General features: G+C 41.3%; 1 protein-coding gene across 1 annotated transcript in view; it reads right to left on the reverse strand.

Moving 5' to 3' along the window:
* lrp1ab (low density lipoprotein receptor-related protein 1Ab) overlaps positions 1-23,136 on the reverse strand; it is a 122,351-nt gene that overhangs the window by 74,134 nt on the left and 25,081 nt on the right. Inside the window, exons 2-3 of the mRNA XM_053482666.1 lie at positions 22,841-22,963; positions 5,044-5,181 (exon numbers count right to left, since the gene is read on the reverse strand). Of these exons, the coding sequence (XP_053338641.1) occupies positions 5,044-5,181; positions 22,841-22,963 (261 nt within the window). The remainder of the gene's footprint in view (positions 1-5,043; positions 5,182-22,840; positions 22,964-23,136) is intronic.

Raw genomic sequence — 23,136 nt, forward strand, 5'->3', positions numbered from 1 at the left:
GTAAAGGGAAGTGTTTGAGATGGGGAAATTAAAAATCAGTTGAAATGCGAAAAAAACCTACTAATAATAGTGTAGTAGAGGCCAGGACAAGTTTCCATGAATTGAACTTGCACGGAACTGAAACCAATTTTTTTTTTTTGTTTTGGTCAGATTTTGGGCAGACTTTTATTTCGAGATGCTTCACGTCCGTAAAAACAAGTGACTAAAGTGCACAAGTGTGCGCATCGATACGAAAAAAAAAAAAAAAAAAAAAAAAAACATGCTCTAGAGGATGGCGAGCAGTTTTTCAGCCGTGTTTGTCGAGGTCCAAAAGAAGGTAGAAACTGGGTGCCTTGTTTTAGCAGCTTTTGCATGCATCGCTATGAAATCCCCACACATCACATGAATGCCGAGCTGTTCAATCGTGTCTCATGAGAGCATAATCGATATTTATCTGATCTAGGACCATACAGAAAAGTGATCTGAATCTGATCCGATTTGTGCGTTCAGACAGCCATAAAAATATACACATAGTGAACATAGTCTTTGTTGTTGTTGGTCTTTTGGCTGCTCTTGTTGAGGGGTCGCCACAGCGGACCAACCGAGACGCAAACAACTCTCGGTTTCTACACCGGATGCGCTTCCTGACGCAACCCTCTCCTTTTATCCAGGCTTGGTACCAGCACTGCATCCAGTGGTGGGGCATCGGGTGGGAATTGAACCCAGTCCTCCTGCAAGACAGGCGAAAAACCTTTCTTTGATCCCGCCAGTGCCCGAGATTTAGCCTTTGTAACTCCACTAAACTGTTGCAACAGCCAAGGGGGTAAATACTTATACAAGGCAGTATAAAGGTAAAATAATACTAAAAAAAAAAAGAATAAGCACAACAACCCCCCCCTAACAAGTACCGAGTCCGTTTCAGAGGCGGCTGCCAAGTCAATAAACGTGCCATTATTCTTGTTCTCAGAGAGAGGGGGAAAAAACCCGTACTAAGCATAAGCAGACTCATCAATCACTGCTGTACAAATATTGGGCTTTACAATCATACAGATTGCACGAGCCGTTGCCCAGATTGATATCCTGTTGCCAGAGCTGTGAGCTGCTCTCGGATAAATTAGAAGAACCCCGTATTGCTATTGAGCTCCACTTTCGGGCGCTAATCACTAATAAGGCGGCGCGCGCGTTCGCCTTTGTTTGTGTGCTGTTTCAGCTGAGTAAAGGCGCGCTAAGAGTGAGTAAACAAATACCACTAGCGGCTAAACTCGCGCGAGGAAATACATGCACATACACACATGATGCAACGTCAGGGAGACACTCAAACAAGTCATTCAGCCTTGAGGAGTAGACACGGCTATAAATCCTAGCATAGCGTTAGTTAACCTGGGCTTGTGAAAGCATTAAAGGATGTATTCATGTCTGTAGAATTTTTTATAAGTACGGATTGCCCAAATGTCTGCCTTGCAATGGGAACACTAATACTTAGGCGTGGTTATATTCGGTTAGCATGGTTATATGTAGCCAGCTAGGTTGGCAACAGGTAGCTAGCCCTGTTGTTTAGTTGATCACCTCTTATTACAGCACTTGATATTTAACGACATTTTTTTTAATCTTATGCACTCACCCCCCACAAAAGCATTATGAGTCCAATTAAACATATGTTAGCATATACACATACAAGAATATATTGCTTTGCATTGCATTTGGATTAGGAGCACACACACATCTGTCTGTGGGAACAGTACACACGATCATTCACATACACCATCTGCACATTACAGGAAATCGTCTGGGACTTATAGCCACATCCACTGTATACTCCTGATCTCACTCCGAACCATTGCCACATGTTTGGACCATTAAAGGAGTTCCTGGGAGGCCAGGGTTTTAGATGGATAGCAGGCAGACAAATCATGCCTGTGGCGTACTAGACAAGCACTAGTGATAGGACGAGCACCCCCTGCTAAACTGATTTACTTATACAGTACCAGCATTTAACGAGTTCTGATTGGCCGACCCCTCGCAGGGGGGGGAGGACGGAAGGCACTTAGCGCTCTCGCATTAATCATGCTAACGCATAGGAAAAGAGCGTCCTCTGCCTGTGTTACGCTGCTCCCAACAGTGTGTAAGCGAGCCATTTGAAAAGATACAGTCGAACTCATCAAATCAAAAGTCCCGGTTTGACTTGAACGCCACTCGTGTAAAACAGCTCAGGAAAATTAAAGTTTACTGGAGGTCAGATTTATTGCACTGCGATAATATTCCAGCCTTCTGTGCTCCCGCTGTCAGCAGCTGGCTCGTGATTACTCACACCTGAGAGACGACGAGTGAGACCCGAGTGCAAGCATGTTGCATAACCCTAGCTACAATTGCAAAACCGCCAGCTTTCCCGTCAATCCAGATGTACAAAAAACGAGCCAAGAGGAAAGAAGCCTTTTAAACATGTACAGGCGAGTTTTTTTTTTTTTTTTTTTGCACAGTAAGGTCTTAATGCTGATCCTGTTTACCACAAAGGTCAAAAGCCTATTAGATAGAGGATGAACAACAACGTGTATGTGTCACACGCTGGATGCATCTGTCTACCGGCCTTTAATGGCATTGAAGATACAGGATAGAATCCCTCATGCGTAAACGTTTCTATAATGGAATACGCCAGAAAACATTTGGGTCGCACTGGAACACAATATACAGTAACGTGCTGGCGAGGAATAAACATCTGTAATTCATCAAGCTGGAACAAATCTTGGGACAGCAACATCTGTTCTAGTGCAAATTACATGTAGTACTCGGAGTAAAAGTCGGGCCCTCTTGCAGTCATTTTTAAATATTTGCTTTACATTTCTGTGCATCGCTTGTTAAATTGGCAGAGCACAGCGATCCAGGAGGTGGGTGGCTGGACCAGAATAGCGCAGGACTTTGGACGCAAACATGAGCTTCGAGCAGGAGAGAACACACATGGCGTGGGTGCAAACTTCGAACAGAATGAGGACATGGTGTTTTTCAAATGGTCTACACTACCATTATATACATCTATATATGACTGCTCATCATCTTCAACTTTCCGTCTTTAATATTCATGTCACGATTTATAAGCCGACAGATTTTTATTTATTTAATTATTTATACTTATCAAAGAAAGTGGTACTGAAATGACTTCAATGTCAGTACAACCCAGGAAAAAAGTTTTAATGCTGGTCAAGTCGTGAATCTTTATTCAAACAAGAAAAAAGAAACAAAAAAAAAGTCTCTCACACACACACACACACACACCGTGTACCATGACAGTTTGCCTGTTTGTTTGTTTTTTGTTACGCAAATAATTGTGAGATGTCGGTACGGTATGAAACTTTCAGTAGTACGCCTATACATATACAGTAGTGTTACACTACAAAAAAAAACAGATTGATTGATTAATAATGCTTTATTTTATTGCCTTTAATTAAACAGTATATCAGGGAAAGTGTATTGTCATGTAACAGTAATGACATTGCCCTATCATCATGATGATGATGCTTCAGCCTGGTGCAGCCGGGGAGCGTAGAGAGAGCCGAGCTCTGTTGGGGAAAAGTGACATTCTAGCAGTCTTACAAGAATGGCGATGCTAGCCAATCGTGGCCGTAGGTCACACAAGCAGAAGGAGCGGATAGTCTTATCCACTGACTGGCTTTGCGCCGCTCCCTGCAGTATATAAGCAAACAGGATGAAGGCGTTCTCGAAGGAAACACGTGATAGCCTTCGCCCTCCCTGATCGGTGATTGTAGCCTTGATGGGAGTGTGGAGGACTCGATAGTTCAAGACGGGACTCTATATTAACTTCTCCTGTTACACCGATGGTCCAGTCTCCTAACACACAGTATGACTGCAGACTGCTATCAGTTTCACCCAAATGAGGATGGGTTCCCTGTTGAATCCGGTTCCTCTCGAAGTTTCTTCCCATCACCATCTCAGGGAGTTTTTTCCTTGCCACTGTCGCCTTCGCCTTGCTCATCAGGAACAATCTTATCATTTTGATTCATAAACATTTTATACAAACGTCCATAATTCTTTTGATGGTGTAAAGCTGCTTTGCGACAATGACAATTGTTAAAACGCTATACAAATAATATATATAACACACACGCATATATATATATATATATATATAAGTTTACGCTTTACTCTTAAACAATAACTTTCACTGATCCCATCCCGGCGCTTAAATCTCCTTGCCATAGTATAAAATTGCTGCCTCACGACATGGTGATTCACTGACTCTTACAATTTCCCTTTGGGATTAATACAGCACTCTATAAATAAAGCCATGCTGTTATGTGACCGAGTGCCGCTACGGCTGCCTACAACTGACTAAGGACGTGTAGGCTTATAAAACACACTGTGGAACCTACGGCAACCATGGAGGTCCAAAATAACAAATGTCATAACTCTACCATGTGGCCCATGCCAGCAAGCTGGGGATCACGGTGGATCACTCCGTCCCTCCCTGATGAGCCGCGGCCTGGCCATGCCACTACCCATGACTACTCGTATCACGGAGTGAAAAATTCTAAGTGATCCTTATTAAAAACTATGATTACAATTTTTTTTCACATCGATGCAAAACAACGAACAATGACCTTCTTTACAGTAATTTATCACTATGTTAAATCTCGGACGCTTATTGATCATGATGAATATGGAAGCTGTTCAGGATGCTTTAAGTAATATTTTTGTAAATGAAAGTAGATGCGAAGTGATCAATGTAAAGCACTGCCTTGAAGAGATGGTGTTATATTATTATTCTATCCGTCAAGGCCGGAGTGTTTTCAGCGACCGGGGGCTGACGAGCAGTAAATCTCTGAGGAACTCGATGTACCAGCCCTGACTCCTATTAGTGAAGGGGATTTGATTGTAGTCAGCTCTGTCTCGGACCTGGTCCGGGCAGCGGCCTGGGATAACGCAGGCGGCTCATTAGGAGCGAAGACGACACGCAAATCCCAGGGTCATTTTGAAATAAACAAGTGTGATGTTAAAATGATGTGTGTGTATGTGTGTGTGTTGGGGGAAGAATGGAAAAGAGAGAATGATTACCCAGACAGTAATGGCCTTCGTCGCGTCCATCCATGCAGTCTGAAATGCCGTTACACACCTTGCTCAGGTGAATACACACGTCCGTGCCCCGGCATTCAAACTCGTTAGGTGGACACTGAGACACGTGGCTTTGGTGACCTGCAAAACACACACACACACATAAGCATTTAGTTTTACACCACGACGCTGCTAGTTCTCATTTCTTTAGTCAGCTAACATTAAGCTGTAGTGTTTAATGTGGTGATGGTTTCTCCACCGAGATGTTTGTTTAACACTCATGAATAGTCTATTCAGTGCCATTGTGCTTCGTAACCATCTGTAGCTCTTCAGGGCTTTGTGCTTTCCGTGATTTACTTGCTTTTTAACTTCAGAAGGGTTAGATGGAAACGTAAGCGCTTACTTGGGTGAGAGACGTTTTTTTTTTTGTGACCGTGTATAATGTCGTGAGTCACACTTTCCTCACTCGCGCGCTCACCACTTCACAACGGGGAAGTGAGGTGACGCGTCTCACGTGCTTGTGAGGGGTAAAAAGGTGAAAGTAAAAGAGTTTCGCACGTGTACGTTAGACACAGACTAAAGACGTGTTTGCTGATGAGATTGGCTTTGGCGTCTGATTCAGAAGTGTGTGTGTCGGCGAACATGGACGTGCGACATCTAGGTGAATTTCGTCTTGTTGACAAAACAAAATAAAAAATGTAAAAGTGCCTGGGAGATACTGAGTCGCAGATCCTGACATTAAAATTGATTATTTTTAAAACATTTTACGGATCACAGATTGGATCACCACCGACTGATTTTATTTTAACAAAAACAAAAGACAAAAAATATTTAAATAACAAAAAATGGATTCATAAATAAAAAACTGCACCATTTGTGGTAATACTGCTTTGATCAAATGATAATAATAATAATAATAATAATAATACAATTTAAGAAGACATTAAATACAAAAAGTACTTTTATTTATTACAAATATTTTTTTAATATTTGTAAATATAAATTTAAATATAAATATAAATTTAATAGTTTGTTTACTTTTGGTAATTTATTTATATTGCTAAAATAGTATTATAAAAATGATATATAATATTTAATATATAATATATTCATAATAATACTAAATATATTAATATTATTATAAATATATTATATATTACATATTATATATATATTATGATATATATTATATATTATCATTTCTTTTGTTGATTTATTGAGCGTAAAAAAATCGTATAATTTTTTAAATAAATTAACAGAAATAATTAAACAAAAAGAAAGCTGAAAAAATTATATGCAACTTTTAAGCAGAATGAAAAAAAACAGTTGATTTTTTAATATATTATAAAAAAAATTTTTTACTAATATATCACTCTCTTAAAATATGGCAACAGAATTTTACTGTATTTTTTAAAGCTTTCTTTCCCTGAGAATTGTAACACCAGCTTTGAAGTCTCTGCTCCTGTAAAAGTAAACACAATTTCTTTTTATTTTTTTTATGAAAAGTGGTAAAATGACCGCCGTCTGGACACATTGTACGAACTAAATCATCCGTAAGCGAGAGTTGGCTCGAACAGCCATGTTTTTCCTTGTGTTTTTGCCACTTCAGCTTTTATTGATCGTTCTCAATAAATTTACGCAACTCGTTAAAATCCCCGCTAATGTAACCTCGGTGCTGTTCTCTGACTGGCAGCGCGCGAACCAGTGCAACAACCTCTGCGTTTGCAAACCTCCCCGAGCGTTCCCGGAATCGAGAGCCAAGAAAAATATCTAACCGCGAGAAAAATGCTCCAGGATAACAAGGAGCTATTGTGGGGTTTTTTCCATCTTATTGATAGGGCTAACAATATCAAATGATGTCTTTGGGGCCAGAGTAAGCACAGGGAGGTTGTGATCTGGGTAAAGCTGAGGGTTCTGCCTCAACCGTCCCCACGCGGCTCATGCTGTGAGGGAAAACTGTTTTCCTTGGCTGTTTTTTTGTCGTTTTCTTCCTACTCTCTCCCTCTCTCTCCTTCACTCTCTCGAGCTGTGTTTCTCTCCTAACAGCTGCTGACCTATTTAACCAAAATGACAAGAAAAAGGGAAAGAAAAAGCTTCACCTCCTGCACAGAAAGAGGTGAGAAAGGGTTTTTTCGCAGTGTAGATGCCAAGAGAAAAAGAAAGCATTTTACAAGGAATTCATTAGATATTGAAAGAAACAATCTGTATTAATTCATACGTATGACTTTCATTTAATACATTTTACTTAGGAAAAAGTTTTTAAGGAGCTACCGATTGCCTTGGCACATCCTAACATGCTCTTCAGCCCTTCTCCACAAGGTTCGGCGTGTTTTCTGGTCCGAGATGCTTTTCTGCACAATAGCATCAGGTTCTTGTCTCGATCATTAACAAACCATTTTTAATCACAGTACTGTTATGCATTATTCTAAAGGAAACTCCCAAGAAACATTTCCAGCCCAGCTGGCACCCAAAGCCATGCTGCAGAGATCCCTATCCTGATCTTTGATGTGAACGCGATTGGCTTGAATGTCCAGGAACTACAGGTATTCCTATTAAAGTGGCCGGTAAATCTACCTACCGGAGTAACAACATGCAGACCGATGTTAAAGCATTAACAGTAAGTCAGGCAACCATGAACGAATTAGGCTTTAACACCCGCACTGTACAAAAAGCCCATCCCTTTTGTCCTACGGTCTTGTAAACATTGTGCGTCTGGAAATCAATCCCTGTCTGCTTGCTCTTATCTGAATGATCTGAATAATTTACGGGATAGATTCTCACACACTGGCAGCTCCATAACTCAATCTGGATGCATCAATAAACCTGCATTGAAGTGAATTAGGGAAAAAGAAAAAAAAAACTTTTTTCATTGCAGGCCTGAGAAAGTTCACTTGGAGTTATTAAACACACACTTGATTTCCAATAACTGGTTCGTCTGCTTTACTCTCTTTGATCATGAATGTTCTCCTGCCAAAAAAGCCTTAAGAGTCTCGCAGGTGGTGGGAAAATGAGAAGAGGAAGCAGATCCTGAGCTTCATGTTCATTTCAAAACGTTAACCACATTAACCGCACAATGACGTTCGAGTCAAACCAGGACTTGACAAGAAATTTCTGGTGCATGAATCTGTAAAACTCAAACTACTGAAGACCTCGAGCATGGCGCTGTGATAAGACTCAGACAGAGCAAAACATCTGATTGTTGAAAAGAAGGCCGTCGATCTGTGAATGATCTGGCTCGGAGGCCACTGCAGCCGATTCTGTAAATCATTGAAAATCGAGGGATTTTTGGTGCCAACTTGCAGAAGAGACAAATCGGTCTTTGGGAACTGTACACACGTTGCACAACACCACTTGCATGTTACAGGAACTCGTCTGGCCTCTCTCCAAGCCATTTCCACTTTAAGGGGCCATTAAAGGAGTTCCTGGGAGGCCAGTGTTTCAAACATGAAGCAGGAAGTACTCCGAAAACTTTCTAACCTGGTGGTATCCAGGCACGACGGAAATCCTGGGATAGGTTTTATAGTGTAGAGAAATAGAAGTCCGTTTTACTCTCAAACAGCGTTCCGTTATTTTCTACAATTAAAAGTCCCGGTTTGACTTGAACAGGGAGTGTGTGTGTGTGTGCTTTTATTTTTATTTTTGTTGTTTTTCTAACTAATAAATATTCATCGTTTCTCCTACATTTCCAGGTACATACACCAAGCACGATGGTTAAAGGATTTTCGTGTGCTCATGAGAATACACATGTTGTCTTTACTCTCCTCTGAACTCTCAATAACACTGGCTCTGCAGATTAGAAGGAATCCGCACGCAGGACCAAATCTCTGTTTGTGCCTGTGTGTGGTTCTCCTTCTCTTTGTTTTTCCAACCCTCTCCCACCTCTGTGTGTGTTTGTGTGTGTGTGTGTGTGTGTGTGAGACTGCTGGCAGAGAGACAGCGAAAGCACTGCCCAGATCCAGCTCTTCAAGCACAACAAACTCATCTCGAGCCCCCACGCTCCCTCCTTTCCCTTCATCATTTCAGCTCTACTCCATCCCGACCCGTCCGGAACATTCTGGAAACGCTACGCGGTCTCAGAGCTTGTTCACACGACGAAACGAGACGATGTGCAGACTGCAGAGAGGGACAACAAAGAAAGGAAAAGAAAGACAAAACAAATATATATGTATATGGAGTGGAAGCTTGTGGCAGGAAAAAGATTTAAAAAAATGAAGAGAAAGACAAAGAGAAAAAAAAGAGAGGAGAGAAAGGTCGGGAAGTGAGATCTGGGAGCAAGCGGAGGAAGTAGTTGGTTGTGTGTTAATTCACACGGTGACCGAGTGCTTCCTTCCTGATTGGTCACTAACACACACACACACACACACACACACACACACCCACACACCCACCCACACACACACACCAAAAGGGCAGAGCAGGAGGCAGAGCGAGGAAACGGTGACGCAAGAAATTAGTCCACAGCTCACGTCTCTTGGGGCAACACATCACACTTTCGGCTACACGCTAACTGCAGTCCTCCGACAGGCTGCTATAGGGTATCCAAACTCCAGTGCGCTTGTGTGTGATCTTCAGGAAGGGGGGAAAAAAAGGCCTTTTGTTGTACTGTACCCCTGAGAAGATGTTTATTCACAATAAAGCTGAAAGCAATTGAATTATACGGGTGGAACCCCGTCATTTTAGCTAAATTCCAACCACGGGCTGAAAGAAAGGCATAAAAGAGATGGAAAGCGCACTTAAACACAACATTTACTTCGCACCGATAAATCAAGATAATGGCCACGCTGTCTGTAATAACCAGGTATACATGGTGTATCATTCCAGAAAGAAAAAAAAAAACTATTTGAAGGACACTAGATTTAACACAAATGCAGTCACGAAGCCGACAATCAACCTTCCATGATAATAATGCTCTTTTCCAGTACTAGTGTTAGAGTCAACAGTATATCCACTGTTTGGTGACTTGGGCAGATTGATTTGTACCATGCCCAGAAATTATTGCTCCCGCTTACCAGTCTCCCGCTGGCCAGAGACTACCTTGCCTTCTTGTTCTCCGTTCTCAGGCACACTTAAGCATTAAGACTCTCCAAAACACCAGGTGGCAGTATGCGCTTTGGTTTGTGAGCCACCATTAAACACAAGAGAAGAGAGCGACGCTCTTGCATGCTTTCCTACTTGAGCAATCAGCGATAGTTGTGGGATTGTTCAATGCTACACGACAAAGATTTCAGAAGAGACGGACAGCAGTGATGACATCATGTCTACACGGCGATCTACTTTCGTTCTCAGGTAAAACTGGCTTCCATATCTGATTTAAACCGTGCCAGAGTACGATGTACTGTGCCCGGGACCACTTCTTGAAACGGACACGGGCACAGATCCCGAACACAGAACGATTGCGTTCTCACCGATTCTAAAAAATTACCTAGCCTTTGGGTTCAAGTGTTCTCGGAAACGTTACCTAATGTGAAAACGCCCTTAGTAGCACCTCCAGGATTTAGGGGTTTAAATTTCACCAGCACTCTAAGGCATCTTAATGACAGAGGTCAGAAAAATATGGCCAAACAAGTGACTATATTACAAAAATAAACATTCATGGTGAGCTGAAAAGCATCTCGCAAAACGTCCGACCTTGAGGTGGACAGGCTACAACCACTCGAGACCACATCGGCTTCGTATCCTGTCAACCAAAAACTGGAATCTAAAGCTACATGTTTATATTATTTATAACAATAGATGCTCAAGCCTCACACCAGATATAAAAAGATGTCTAGAAACATTAGAAAGCATTACTCGTTGCCATGATACAACCTCTGGAGTCTCAAATACTCTTTTACACTACCCCCAGTTCTCGCAGCATGCGAACAAAGAAAGAAAATGGCGCAACGATCCCCGTAACGCAGCGCGACACGACACGGATTCACAAGACTAATTCCCGGTTTCCTAATTCAGTCTCGCTGGAAGAACTTAAAAGATCAAAACAGTGGTGAAGGTGGGCTGCTGAGACAAAGACGTGAGCACAGGGACAATGGGAGCGGAGGAGTGTTTTGTTCACAGGCACGTGGGGGCGGCGCGGGGGGTGAGCGGGAGTGGGAGACCACCCCCGAGAGCCATCACCTAAAGAATAACTATAATTGTATTATTCTGGAGCTGCAGATAAAGACACGGGAGCTGAAAGTAGTCCTGAAGGCTAATTTTGTGGAGCGCTCAGCCTCGGCAGTGGGGCTTCCGTTTCTACAATTACATGTTTGGATAACTGCTTTATCCTGGTTGGAGTTACAGTACTCACACAAGTGAGATTTCTTCCACCATTTGTTTATAGTCTGGAGGTAGTTTGCAAATACAAAGTTTCACCTTAAATTTACAAATTAACTACTTTTCTCATTAGGCACCATTGATTTGTACCGTGACCAGGAACGACCGTTCCCCTCTTCCCACCCCCCCGCTGGCCAGTGTTCACATTGCTTTTTGTTCCTCGTTCTCGGGTACAATTGCGTATTTATAATCTCCAACACAGCAGGCGGCAGTATGCACTTACATAAGTAAATAAAAGAATGAAAAAGTTAACTTTCACGCTGTGTGTGATATTTATATCACAGGGAAAAATGTCAAGAACGACACTGTTGGGTGCCTTTCTACTGCATCAGCTAAGGTTGTGTAGGTCAGAGGATAAGATGGACGGATGGCACTGATGACGATGTGTCTAAACAGCAATATAGTCCTTTCCCGAGTACGATTGGCTTCCATATCTGAATACATGCACAGCTTCCGTTTTGTTTTCACGGATCGAAATGAACCAGACTTTGGGATCAGGTGCTCTCAGAAACAATCCCAGAGCCCCAGTGTGAAGATTCGGCGAAAAGATTTCCTGTCCGGAGATATCCGCCTCTGGAAAAGCTTTGGAAAATGTATTTTCCCCATGCAAGGTGCAAGCCTTGAGATCCTGAAACTCAAAACCAGATAAGTGTACAAGAGACGACCAATGAGACCAGGAGGTCAATGAAACGGCACTGGAAATAAGGCAGGTAACCACTCTGGAAGAGATACCAGTCCATCCCGAACTGATTTTCCAAAGAATTTCAGTCCTTCTGTGACTATGTGACTTCAGAAAAGCCACATCAAACACTCCTCACCAAACATCCAAAGGTTCTATCTTTTTACAGGCCAAACTTGAACATCCAACAGTGCTTCCCATTTGATACTCCTGTTCAAAATAAGGCAGATGGTGTCAGACCTTGTTCCAGTCCACATCCATTTTACCAGGCAAATATGATGACTATGAGAATTCACCTGATGCAGTCAAATCCTCAATTTTCTAAAGACAGCCATCTTGATAAGACTAGAATTAAGGCTTTAGATGTGGTGGGGTGGGAAATGTATCCTTGGGGTTGGAAGTGAATCCTTTATCATAGCAAAACCAGCAAATATGAGTTCCTTACACAAGTCAGAAGATACATCACCACCACCGCCCCAGCGGAGGTAATAAATTACAACTGTATGTTTTTCCATTGCTTAAAGTCACTTACCCTGTGTCTGCTTCCTTTTCACCATATAATGCACCATTTTTAAGTGGAGATATTGAATTCCCTGGATAGTGTACTATATTATTACCCTTACTGCACTGTAACACCATAACTGACAGTGTACAGTACTTCTGTGCCAAATACCTCAATGCCAAATACTCATTATTTTACTTCTCCGCTTGGATGTACTTATTTCCGACTTTTGAATCTAAAAGGTAAAATTTTGTTTTTGAGACTTTTTAATAATAATTAAAGTAAGGAGCAAAAGAAAAGCGCCCACCATGTTCAAGAGAAAATCAATGGCACAGCCATCAGGGGCTGGAAATCACAGTTTTCGACAGTGGGAAGAGAAAAAAGGAGCAGATGAAAAATGATCTAATATAAACTTATACAGAAAGCAATGGTAGAAGCAATGACCCACATAAAAACTGGGCTTGCTAGATCAATACGTCTCCATTTACAGGAAACAAACTGCACTGATGGGGTGGCGAGGTGGCACAGAACGTAGTGCTGTCACATCATACCCCCAGAGTCACCAGGTAGATCCAGAGCTCAGGTTGTTGTCTGGAGTTTAACGTCCTAATGCCCGAGTGGGCGCCTGGTAGGTTCTCCAGATTTTTCCGGGAAAAAAAAAAAGGAAGAAAAAGAATGGGTGGTGCGGACAGTCCAAATTGCCCTTAGGGTGATTATGTGGGAATAGTGTCCTATCCTTGGATAGACTTAGGAAACCCCTAAGGATTTATACAGAATTGGCACAATGACTAGACACAGAACATATTCAAATCCTTGGAAGATATGAAGTGTTTAAGTCAAACCAGAACGTTTGATTGTGGAGAATAACAGAACACAGTGATAAGAGTAAAAAACTCCCCTTATTTCTTTGAATAATCCCCTGCTACCCTAATCACTCATCACAGTGTTTCACTAGTGCTTGGTTACCATCAAAGTAGAAAGGTTTCTCAACAGGCCAGAGCCGCGATCGGACTCCTTGGAACTCCTTAATTGATCCTAAAGTATGAAAATGGTTTGAAGCAAAATCAGGGCTGAATGCGTGGCATGGCAATAACTCTCAGCCAAGTTCATGTAATGTGCAAGTGGTGCTCGCCAGTGATTGTGTGTACAGTTCCCACAGACAGATTGGTCTCCTCCAGAGGCAATTTTCAAGGATCAGGAGTCCCGCTCAATGACCGTACACGGGAACGACTGCAGGGGGCTCCAAGCATCCTTTCCAGATGCAACCTTTGCACCATTCAAATGTTTTACTGTGGCTTGAAGACTTCTGTACATGTCAATAGGTTTTAAGCGAACATGCAAGAGAAATTCTCGGTTTGACTTGAAAACCCGGCTCAGCTTCATTTGTGACGCAAAGCAAGTGAACGGAAAAAGACAAACAAAACGACACCTTGGAATAGTTATCACGGCACATCTTATCTTTGATCCAGTTATGAGCTCTTTTTGCTGTTAAAGATTAAAACAGTGATCGTATCGAACCGCAGTCAGGTCTCTGATTTAACAATGTCTAGAGGAGAGCTAGGAAACATCACAGAGGCTAGAATCAATCACTTAAAGATAGGGAAATTGAAACGAGAGAGACGAAAGAAAGAAAAATGACGCTCTCGCTCGGTCGGGGTGGCTGCCTCTAGATGAGACGACAGGCAGACAGGAGTTACACAAGAAAAGTGATAGGGTAAGACTGCAGACGGTGGAAAGAAGAGGGAGTGGTGCCTGGCTGGCGTGAGAAACATCCGTCTCTGAGTGAGACATCACTCAGAAATTTGGCAAACTCTTGTTCTTTCCTTTTCCCAAAGACAGTCCAGCCCGAAACAAGTGAATATGGTTACAAGTTATACTAGGACGATGCTGAATTCTTGATTCTGATTGGTCAGAATGCGTTACTTAGATTTCTGCGACAGTGTTGCTTTTAATGCACATTACATACAGGTTTATATTAATCTGCCAACATGTATTAAAAAAAAAAAAGGTGTGTAATCATTAATATGGTAAAAGTGTATGTTCAATGACAAATTCGAAGTATTTGTCATATACAAGAAACCGATTAACAGCAGTTGTTTGAATACACATGTGCTTGTGTGTAATCAGCTCAGCAAGGAGAAACGGCTTCTCCTTCTGGCCGCACGTACATCTGAGGACCGGCGGTGCATCCAAACAGAGACTTGTCTCAGCACGTCTGTAAGCAGGCGTTAAACAAACTATAGTAAAGGTACACACATTCCTGCGAGCTCTAACGGCTCAGTGTCATGAGTGCAAACGGCTCGGGGACAATCCGCTCGCTCTTTCCTCTCCAATCCGCAACATCTGAATTTGAATATACGTTTACGTTGACATGCATCTGTTGTGGAAGCATGGCTCAACAGCAGGTTAGAGTAACCGCCCCTTCACACGGCTATGCTACAGATTGCTTTGAACTGTGGAGAGTATAAAAATGCTGAGCAGTAGTCAAAGTCAAAAAGTGGTTTATGCCACCCGCCACAGGTGCTTCCTTCTGATTAGCTTGAATTTGCAGATTTACTGAGTAAGCATGCCGCGAAGCAGTTACGCTACTACCCCTGGTGTGTATTTGAGGTACAGCCCATTCTGAATAATACATGTAAATATATTTCAATGTGACCACACCTCAGAAAAGCAAAATTCACTTCACCACTATGTTGCATTATATCGCAGTGTTCAGTACAATAAATACCGTCTCATGCTTAACTTAAAGTGTAAATACCTTTTTTTTTTTTTAACAATTACAAACAATATATCAGTGAATGGAAGAGGCTGATGGTAAAACAAAAAAACAGTTAAAAAGTTTAAAGCTACACTGCGGTTTAGTCAAAAATGAGCCAAATTGGAACTTAATATCAATGATGTATTAAATACATAATGGTGTTGCCTCAGGGTGTTAGGGTTCTGAGTTACTAATCAGAAGGTCAGCGGTTTGAGTCCCAGCTCTGCCATGTTAACACTGTTGGGCCCTTGAACAAGGCCCTTAACCCCGTCTGCTCCGGGGACGCCGTATAACGGCGAGATATGCTGAGAAGCTGAGATATGTGAAAAATTAAAATCACTGTGCAGTAATGTATATGTGACACAGTCTGAAAGTATTTATTAAAAAAAAAAAAAAAAAAAGTTTGCAATACAGATGAGGATTGTAGGTGGATTGTTGATTCAATTTAATCTCCAAGGCGTTGCGATTAGCTTAAATGGTTACTATCTGATTTATATCAAGCAGCTACACAGTCTCCTACAAGTTCTAAAATTGTAAATAAAAAAAACATTTTAAATTAGCATCAAAACGCTGTTTAACGCTGTTGTTCACACAATGCATCTATTTTTCCTGACCTTCTGCTTCACCCTCCAGTCCAGTAGGTGGCAGTACCAAAAAATAAGCAGCAGCAATGAGCAAAAAATAAAAGAATAATAATCTAAAGCATTTAGCAAGAGGGAAGTTGGAGGTTCCTGTGGTTCTGTGGTATATTCTGTATATCCATATTCTGTGGTGGACAATTTCGCGGTTGTAAATTTACCGAAAAAGTTTTTTGAGTGGGAATCCCTTCTGAATCGATAACTGGCCTAAAAAATAATAATAATAATAATTTATTTATTAATTGAAATTATTTTATTTGCATTATATTTTTATCTTTGCATTTTTAGAGCTATCACTGCATAATCCAATGCAATGAATACTTTTTAAAAATAGTCCCAACATAAGGTATTTTCTTGCATTAATATTTTGACTTCTGTGGTGGTGGTTTATTTTTCGGGGTCAGGTTTTATAATTGCTGTTATTTCCACTGAGATTATCTTATCTGCAAAGCCTTGCTAATGGAAGGAAACTAATGTATGAGTCACACCAGCAGAAGATCATCTGAAACAACACTAAGAGCATCTGTTAGCGTGAAGCCGCTAGAGATTAGCATGCATCAGTATCTGAAAAGAGCCGGCTCTCTAAAAAAAAACGCTTTTGGATTTGACACTCCTCCCCGAGTCCCGTGCTGTGACATAAACCGCTGCTCTTCAGGGGCTTTGACCTTCTGCTCTTCTGCTCCATGGGATTTACTTTTTATGAGCTTTTTTAGCTTTAGACTTGCCAAATCCTGTAAACAAGATCTAAACAAATAAAATACACATGCACACACTCGTGCACAGAGATCAAAGAACAAACACGATTTCCGAACCCTCCCACAGGAGTAGTTAATAAAAGGCATGACGAAGATGTTTAAGCATTGTCTCATTGGAGTGCAGGATCCTGTGAATTACAGAGAGAATCCTCTCCTCCTCTCCTCAGCCAGGAAACAGCTTCAGTGCAACGGTCTGTACATGGAAGCAAGAAATAAAAATAAAAAAAGAAAGAAAAAGCAAGATAGAAAAAAAAGAAGAATTGAGGGACCAAACAAAAGGACTAAAACGAAAACAAAAAAAGGAAAGAAGGGTGAAAGACTAAAAAAATGACAAAAGAAATAAAGCTCAAATAAAGAAAAAAGGCTACATAAAAAAAGTTACTAAAATTAGAAAGAAATAAAAAAAGCCCAAAAAGAACATGGAAGAAACAAACTTAATGAAAAACAAAATAAAGACTCAAAACGAGACTAAAACTAAATGAGTAGAAAAGACTTGAAAGAAAAATAAAAAATAAAAAATAAAAAATAAAGAAAAGAAAAAAAGTTGAAAAAGAAAAAAAAATTAATGTAAACTAAAAAGGAGTTAAAAGAAAGTAACTTAATAAACTAAAAATTATTTAAAAGAAAGACTAATAAAAAAGAAAATTTAACGATAGACTAAAGAGAAAAAAAAGACTAAAAGGAGATTAATCTTCTTTTTTATGTCTTTATTTAATTTTATTTTTTAAGTATGAATAAAGACTAAAAAAGATAAATAAATCAGGCTTAAAAGAGAGACGACTGCTACATTAAAAAAAAAAGGGACAAAACAAAAGTAGGATAAAAAGAAACAAGAAACAAAGAACTGTTTCTGGTTTCCGCTCTGGTGTAGTGGAATTATTCGTCTGTTTTTCCCGCAGAGCCTCATCACAGCATTCGCCTCCTCGCTCACTGTTCTCCCTCCATTTCGTCTGATGTTTGGAGCACTGGCTCATACAGCACACGGCCACTGCTGTGTTGACTCACTTTTCACGCACAGAAACTTTTTCCATTTCTTTAAAAATCACAAAGAACTGGGGGGGCACAAAGTTTTGCATTCAACTGTAATCTTCATGCTTTCGGTTGCAGAGTTCTCACTAACTGAGCGCTTCTATTCAGTCTACAGTTAATTCACTGGAAAGTCAGGAAGAGGGATCAAGTGCAGTACACACACACACACACACACACACACACACACACACACACACACACACACACACACACACACACACACACACACACACACACAAATGCATCAGTGTCACACAGAGAACGATAGAAACAGCTCTAAGCTCTTTTTCCCTGGAGTAAGAAGGGGAAGAAGGAAAGAGGAGGGTGTAATTGTAGCGTAGGTGAGGCGTCTGCGTACAGGCATGTAATTAAAAGCTGAGACGGAATAAGTCTAAGAAGGACAGGTCTCAGGACCACGCCAGCATACCAGCTCACACACGTCCACACTCCGCCATACACAGCTACTGAGTCAGGGTTAACACATCACTCATCTCCTTCACTTCTCCCCCTTACACTCATCACTCTACTCCTTACTACATACGCCACTTAGCAGACAGACAGGACAAACTGACAAAATAACACAAAAGACAAAAGAGACGGACAGATGAGACAAAGGGAAATAGACAAAGACAGAAAAACGATCAACATCAGACAGACTAAAAGAAACAGACACTAAGTGAATTGAGGCACAAAGACAAAGAAAATGAAAAAAAAAAAGAAGTCTGAAAAAAGAAAGCATGAAAAGAAAGAGACCGACATACAGACAGACAAAAAAAAACCTATATTGACAAGAGACAGAAAAGCCAACAGCACAAGAGACAGACGCAGACAGAGAAAGACAAAAACAAGATACAAAAAAGACAAGAAAAAAGTGACAGACAGGGACAGACAGGAGAACCAACCAGACAGACGTATAGACAGACAAACAGTGGTAAACACAGACAATGATAGACAGACAGACAGACAGAGATCTACACAAATACAGAGCAAATGAAGGAAAAAAGGGACAGGGAGAAAAGAAGGTAGAAAGACAAATTGACAAGCAGACAGTGAGAGGGAGAAAAGCCAGACAGACCCACAGACAGGACGAGACAATTTTACACAAGGACAAAAAGATAACACAAAAGATAAAGAAAAGCAGGAGCGAAAGAGTGAAAAGAAGAGAGAGAGAGACGGGTAGACTGATAGACAAAGACGAAATGAGAAACAGCAGGAGAGACAGGCAGACAGAAAAAAAAGAAAAAGACAGAAAGAAAGGCACAGACAGAAAGGCAAACAGACAAGGACAGGAAGACAAAAAAGGCAGCGAGAAAGAAAAACCAGACAGACAGACAGACGGTGTGTGTGTGCGCGCGCATGCTGAGAGTGTGTGAGTAAATTCCAGTGTGTTTTCTCAATCAGTGTGTGGAGCCCTTACCGCTCCTGTGTATATAATAACAGATTACTCTGAATATAATGAGAGAACAGTAACAGGATGCGGGGCCACGTGCGCGCTTGGATGCTCTGACGTTGATGCGACGGCTGTGGAGACACGACGTCTTCTCAGCGCTGGGAAACGTCCAGCCGAACAGCTGGATGTGCGCTAAGCTCCATGATTTATTCTGCATGCTGCTGTGGGCCGGCTTTCTCCGCTGCACAGACTAAACTCCGATAATGAGGGCGCATACCTGTAGTGCTAAAGTACTGGAAACAGCACGAGCAGGTGTGTGTGTGCGCGTGTGTGTGTGTGTGCAAGCGCGTGCATGTGTAAGTGTATGCATCATAGCAACAACAAAACTCAAACATTATTTTACAGTGTACGCTAGCCAGAAGCGGCACTTGCAACACGTTTTTCCCCAGAAAACAGTCACGGAGGATCGGGAATCTAGCGAAAGTAATTGGAAGTAACAGATCTGGATGAATGGAAAGATACAGAGCTCCAGGCCAATGAGTAAGCAAGCTATCCAGTCGAGAGAGAGAAAAAAATAACTCTAAATAACTACACACACACACACACGCGCGCGCACAGACATATACCATATATCACACTAGGCAACACAAAGCAGGTGAACCAAGAAACGTTTCTAAAACACGTGATCTTTCGAAGCACTTAATAATACAATAGGCCTTGAAGCCAGCACTGAACAGGCAACATATTAAAAATGTACATTCAGAATGCTCAATTTTTAATCAGTTTCAATAAACCAGAGGAGTGTCTTGTTCTGCAAAGAAATCTGGAGTTATGCTCAAGGGTGTTCAAGTCAAACCAGGACTTGTGATGCAACTGATTGACATCTGAAGAAGACCAAGCACAGTTCGGTGATGAGAGTCCTAGCCGAAGCATGCGGATGCTGCAAACGGTTTAAAGAAATCGCACATCCGTGAATGACGAATCATCCGTGGGTGATGCCAACTTGCAGAAGAGACGCATCCGTGTGTGGGAAATGTACACGACATCCTTCACCAACACCAACTGCACATCACAGGATTCTGACCTCACTACCAGCTAAATCCATTTTTTATAGCCTCCTATAGTCTGTTATTCTGCACATCGAAAGTCCCGGTTTGACTTGAACACCCATATCTTTCAGAAATTCCTCATAACTTCCAGAAATGTGTTCCTTTATAATCCAATATAATCCGTGGAACTTGGGTACAATATGCCAACATTTATTCAAATTAAATCATTCGAATAACTTCCATTTTTCTGCCGAATAATCACAGATGTGGTTGTGTCATGTTTACTTAAGCACTTAAGTCTTTAATTTTTTTATCTACTGTAGTGATCGTAAAAATATATGTTTAATGCAACATCTATAAACACTAAACCACCCTCCATGTTGTTGACACTAGGGGCAAACAGCACACGGGGCGCACAACGGCCTTGAAAGTCTGCACATCGAATGATAACAGCCTCGCAACTGGTTTTCGCCTCAGGACCCACAGCTGTCATTCATCATCGAACCACAAACCAGGACAAGACTACACTCCAAACACTTAAACAGGAAACGAATGAAAGGAGCACGAGAGCTAAACATGAGTGCAAACCAAAAGCATTCCTAATTTTACTACAGACAACAAGCCAGTTAAACTGTATATACTGCATTATGTATTCAAATCAAACCAAATGTTGAGTGTTGCTCGTTTTTAACTACTTCAGTCGTGATAAATTTCTACACCACTCACAACACATGAATTATTATTTGCGATCCTCCACTCCACTCAATCCAGAAACATCATACCCTCTTCACTTGGGTCATCCACCTAGGGCTGATCAAAGCCCTGGATGGCATCCCATGGATTGACCCAGAACCACCTGGTTGTTGCTTCTCTTTTTCTTTCAGCTTTTGGTTCACAGAACAGCGATACCGTCCTTCGTTTGAAAATTGAGCCTCTTATTAATCCTTGATGCTCCTAACCAGACTTCCATGCCTGACTCTGGAACTGCTCCACTGGTTTATGATATTTGCTGTGCTTTCTTTCATCATGACTCCTCCATGCTCTCTTGCATTCCGGATTACTGCGAGCTTCAACATGATTGATTGTTTTGTAGAATCTGAAAAAGTGACCATATCAAGCCCAAGAGTCTTCAGCACAATGTGGTCAGGAAGTTCTCCCCAGGTCTACCTTTAGCTGCCCGTTAACCACAGTTTGAGAAAAGCTCATTCAAGACTTTACCCCGTTGACTTGCCTTCTTCCCAGTTTTGATTAAGAAGATGGTTTTATCACGGTGTCACCAGGAGTGCTAGAGATGCATACACTACAAGTACTAACTTACTACTATGCATTGGAGAAAGCAGGCAGGTTTTAGGTTTTGACGCTTTTAAGCATCAGATGTGAGAATTTAACAATATGATTGATCGAGCTACACATGGCGCTCTTGAGCTCCCAGTGATCCAGACCCCCTCTGCCCTCCCCGGACCTGTCTGACTCAGGTTGGAGATCTCCCATGTGGTCTGCTTGGGACGTGTGTGGTGACTGGGAACGGTCCCAATTCACCAAGAAGAGGATGGACTTGGCTGATGCAGACAGCTTTTCTCTGAAGACTTGTGACTGTAGTCACTTAATAGTTCAAGACTGAAATTCCCACAAAGCTTCAATAACAAAAATAGACTTCATTTTAACTTAACCACCTCTCCTGTTATACTGAACTTCCAGCCTCCAAACAAAGAATGACCGCAGATCTGCAGATAGGTTTCCTGTTGAGTCAAAGTTTCCTCCTACTGCCATCTCAGGGAGTTTTTACTTGCCGACATCGCCCTCGGCTTGCTCATCACAGACAAGAATTGAAATTTTGCAAGAAATTTGCCTTGGCATCCGAGGCATCTTTGGCATATGAGCAAATGAACCGAGCTGAACGCAGGCTTGCACCTACGTTGTGAGCGTGCATAAGTTACACACACGGCCAGGAGCTGTTTGCATCTTTTGTGCAGGAAACAAGGACAGTAGGCAAGAAGAAAAGGGAGCCACTTTCAGTTTCGTTTTTTAAAAGCAGCCGGTGCCAAGAGGAATCATAAATTAAGGTTAAATGAGGTTTAACATCTATTTATTTTATATCTTCAGGTCTTTTCTAAATGTTTTTATTTGATCTTCTAAATGATTTTATATGCAAAAATATGATTATAACGTTTTGGTGATATTGCTAATATTTTTGGGTTGCTGGAACGGATTATCTGCAATCACATTACTTCCTATGGGAAAATGCATTTTAAAACTAATTTCCATCATGCCAATGTGTCAAATACGATGCTGGCCAGTGATGTTCGGGTGTCTGTTATTTTTTTTAATATGCGACACACCTCCCAGTCATTGATTAGTTTCCTACAGCAGTCCACCCTGGTCATGATGTTCTTGCTAAACTGCCTCCTTTTATTGCGTTCATTATTTTATGCATTGATTTTCCATCGTCAATTAACAGAACTTTGCACTGTAAACTTACCTTTTGTTAAATTATATAGATTTATTAAAATTCAGTCTTGTGTCGGTCACGTAGAGTGTGTACGACCACTCCATGACTTGCCTGAGTTACATGTGTGTGGTAGATGGAAAAATTCCACAGATGCTTCATCCAAGCAGATCTTATTAAACCTCTGTTTAAACATAACTACCACGAATAGCTGAATGATGAAAAGCAGACTGATTGCTTACAGATATCGGCGGCCTCGTCCGAGCCATCAGGACAGTCCTTTTCCCCATCGCAGCGCCAGCCTTTAGAGATGCACGTCACCTGGTCCTTGCAAACAAACTGCTTGGGGCTGCAGGTCTTCGGGGCTGGAAACACAGAAGACGACAAGTTAAACACAACCGTGACAAAAAAGCCAATTTGATTTCCAATCAGCCTTTCAACATACACACATAATTGACAATTACTCACTCACAAACAATAATAATACCGATAAACTAAATAATGCTTAAGCATTAAAACAACCTTAAACCACCAATAT

The sequence above is a fragment of the Clarias gariepinus genome, chromosome 22 (assembly GCF_024256425.1).
Source record: "Clarias gariepinus isolate MV-2021 ecotype Netherlands chromosome 22, CGAR_prim_01v2, whole genome shotgun sequence".
Taxonomy (NCBI): domain Eukaryota; kingdom Metazoa; phylum Chordata; class Actinopteri; order Siluriformes; family Clariidae; genus Clarias; species Clarias gariepinus.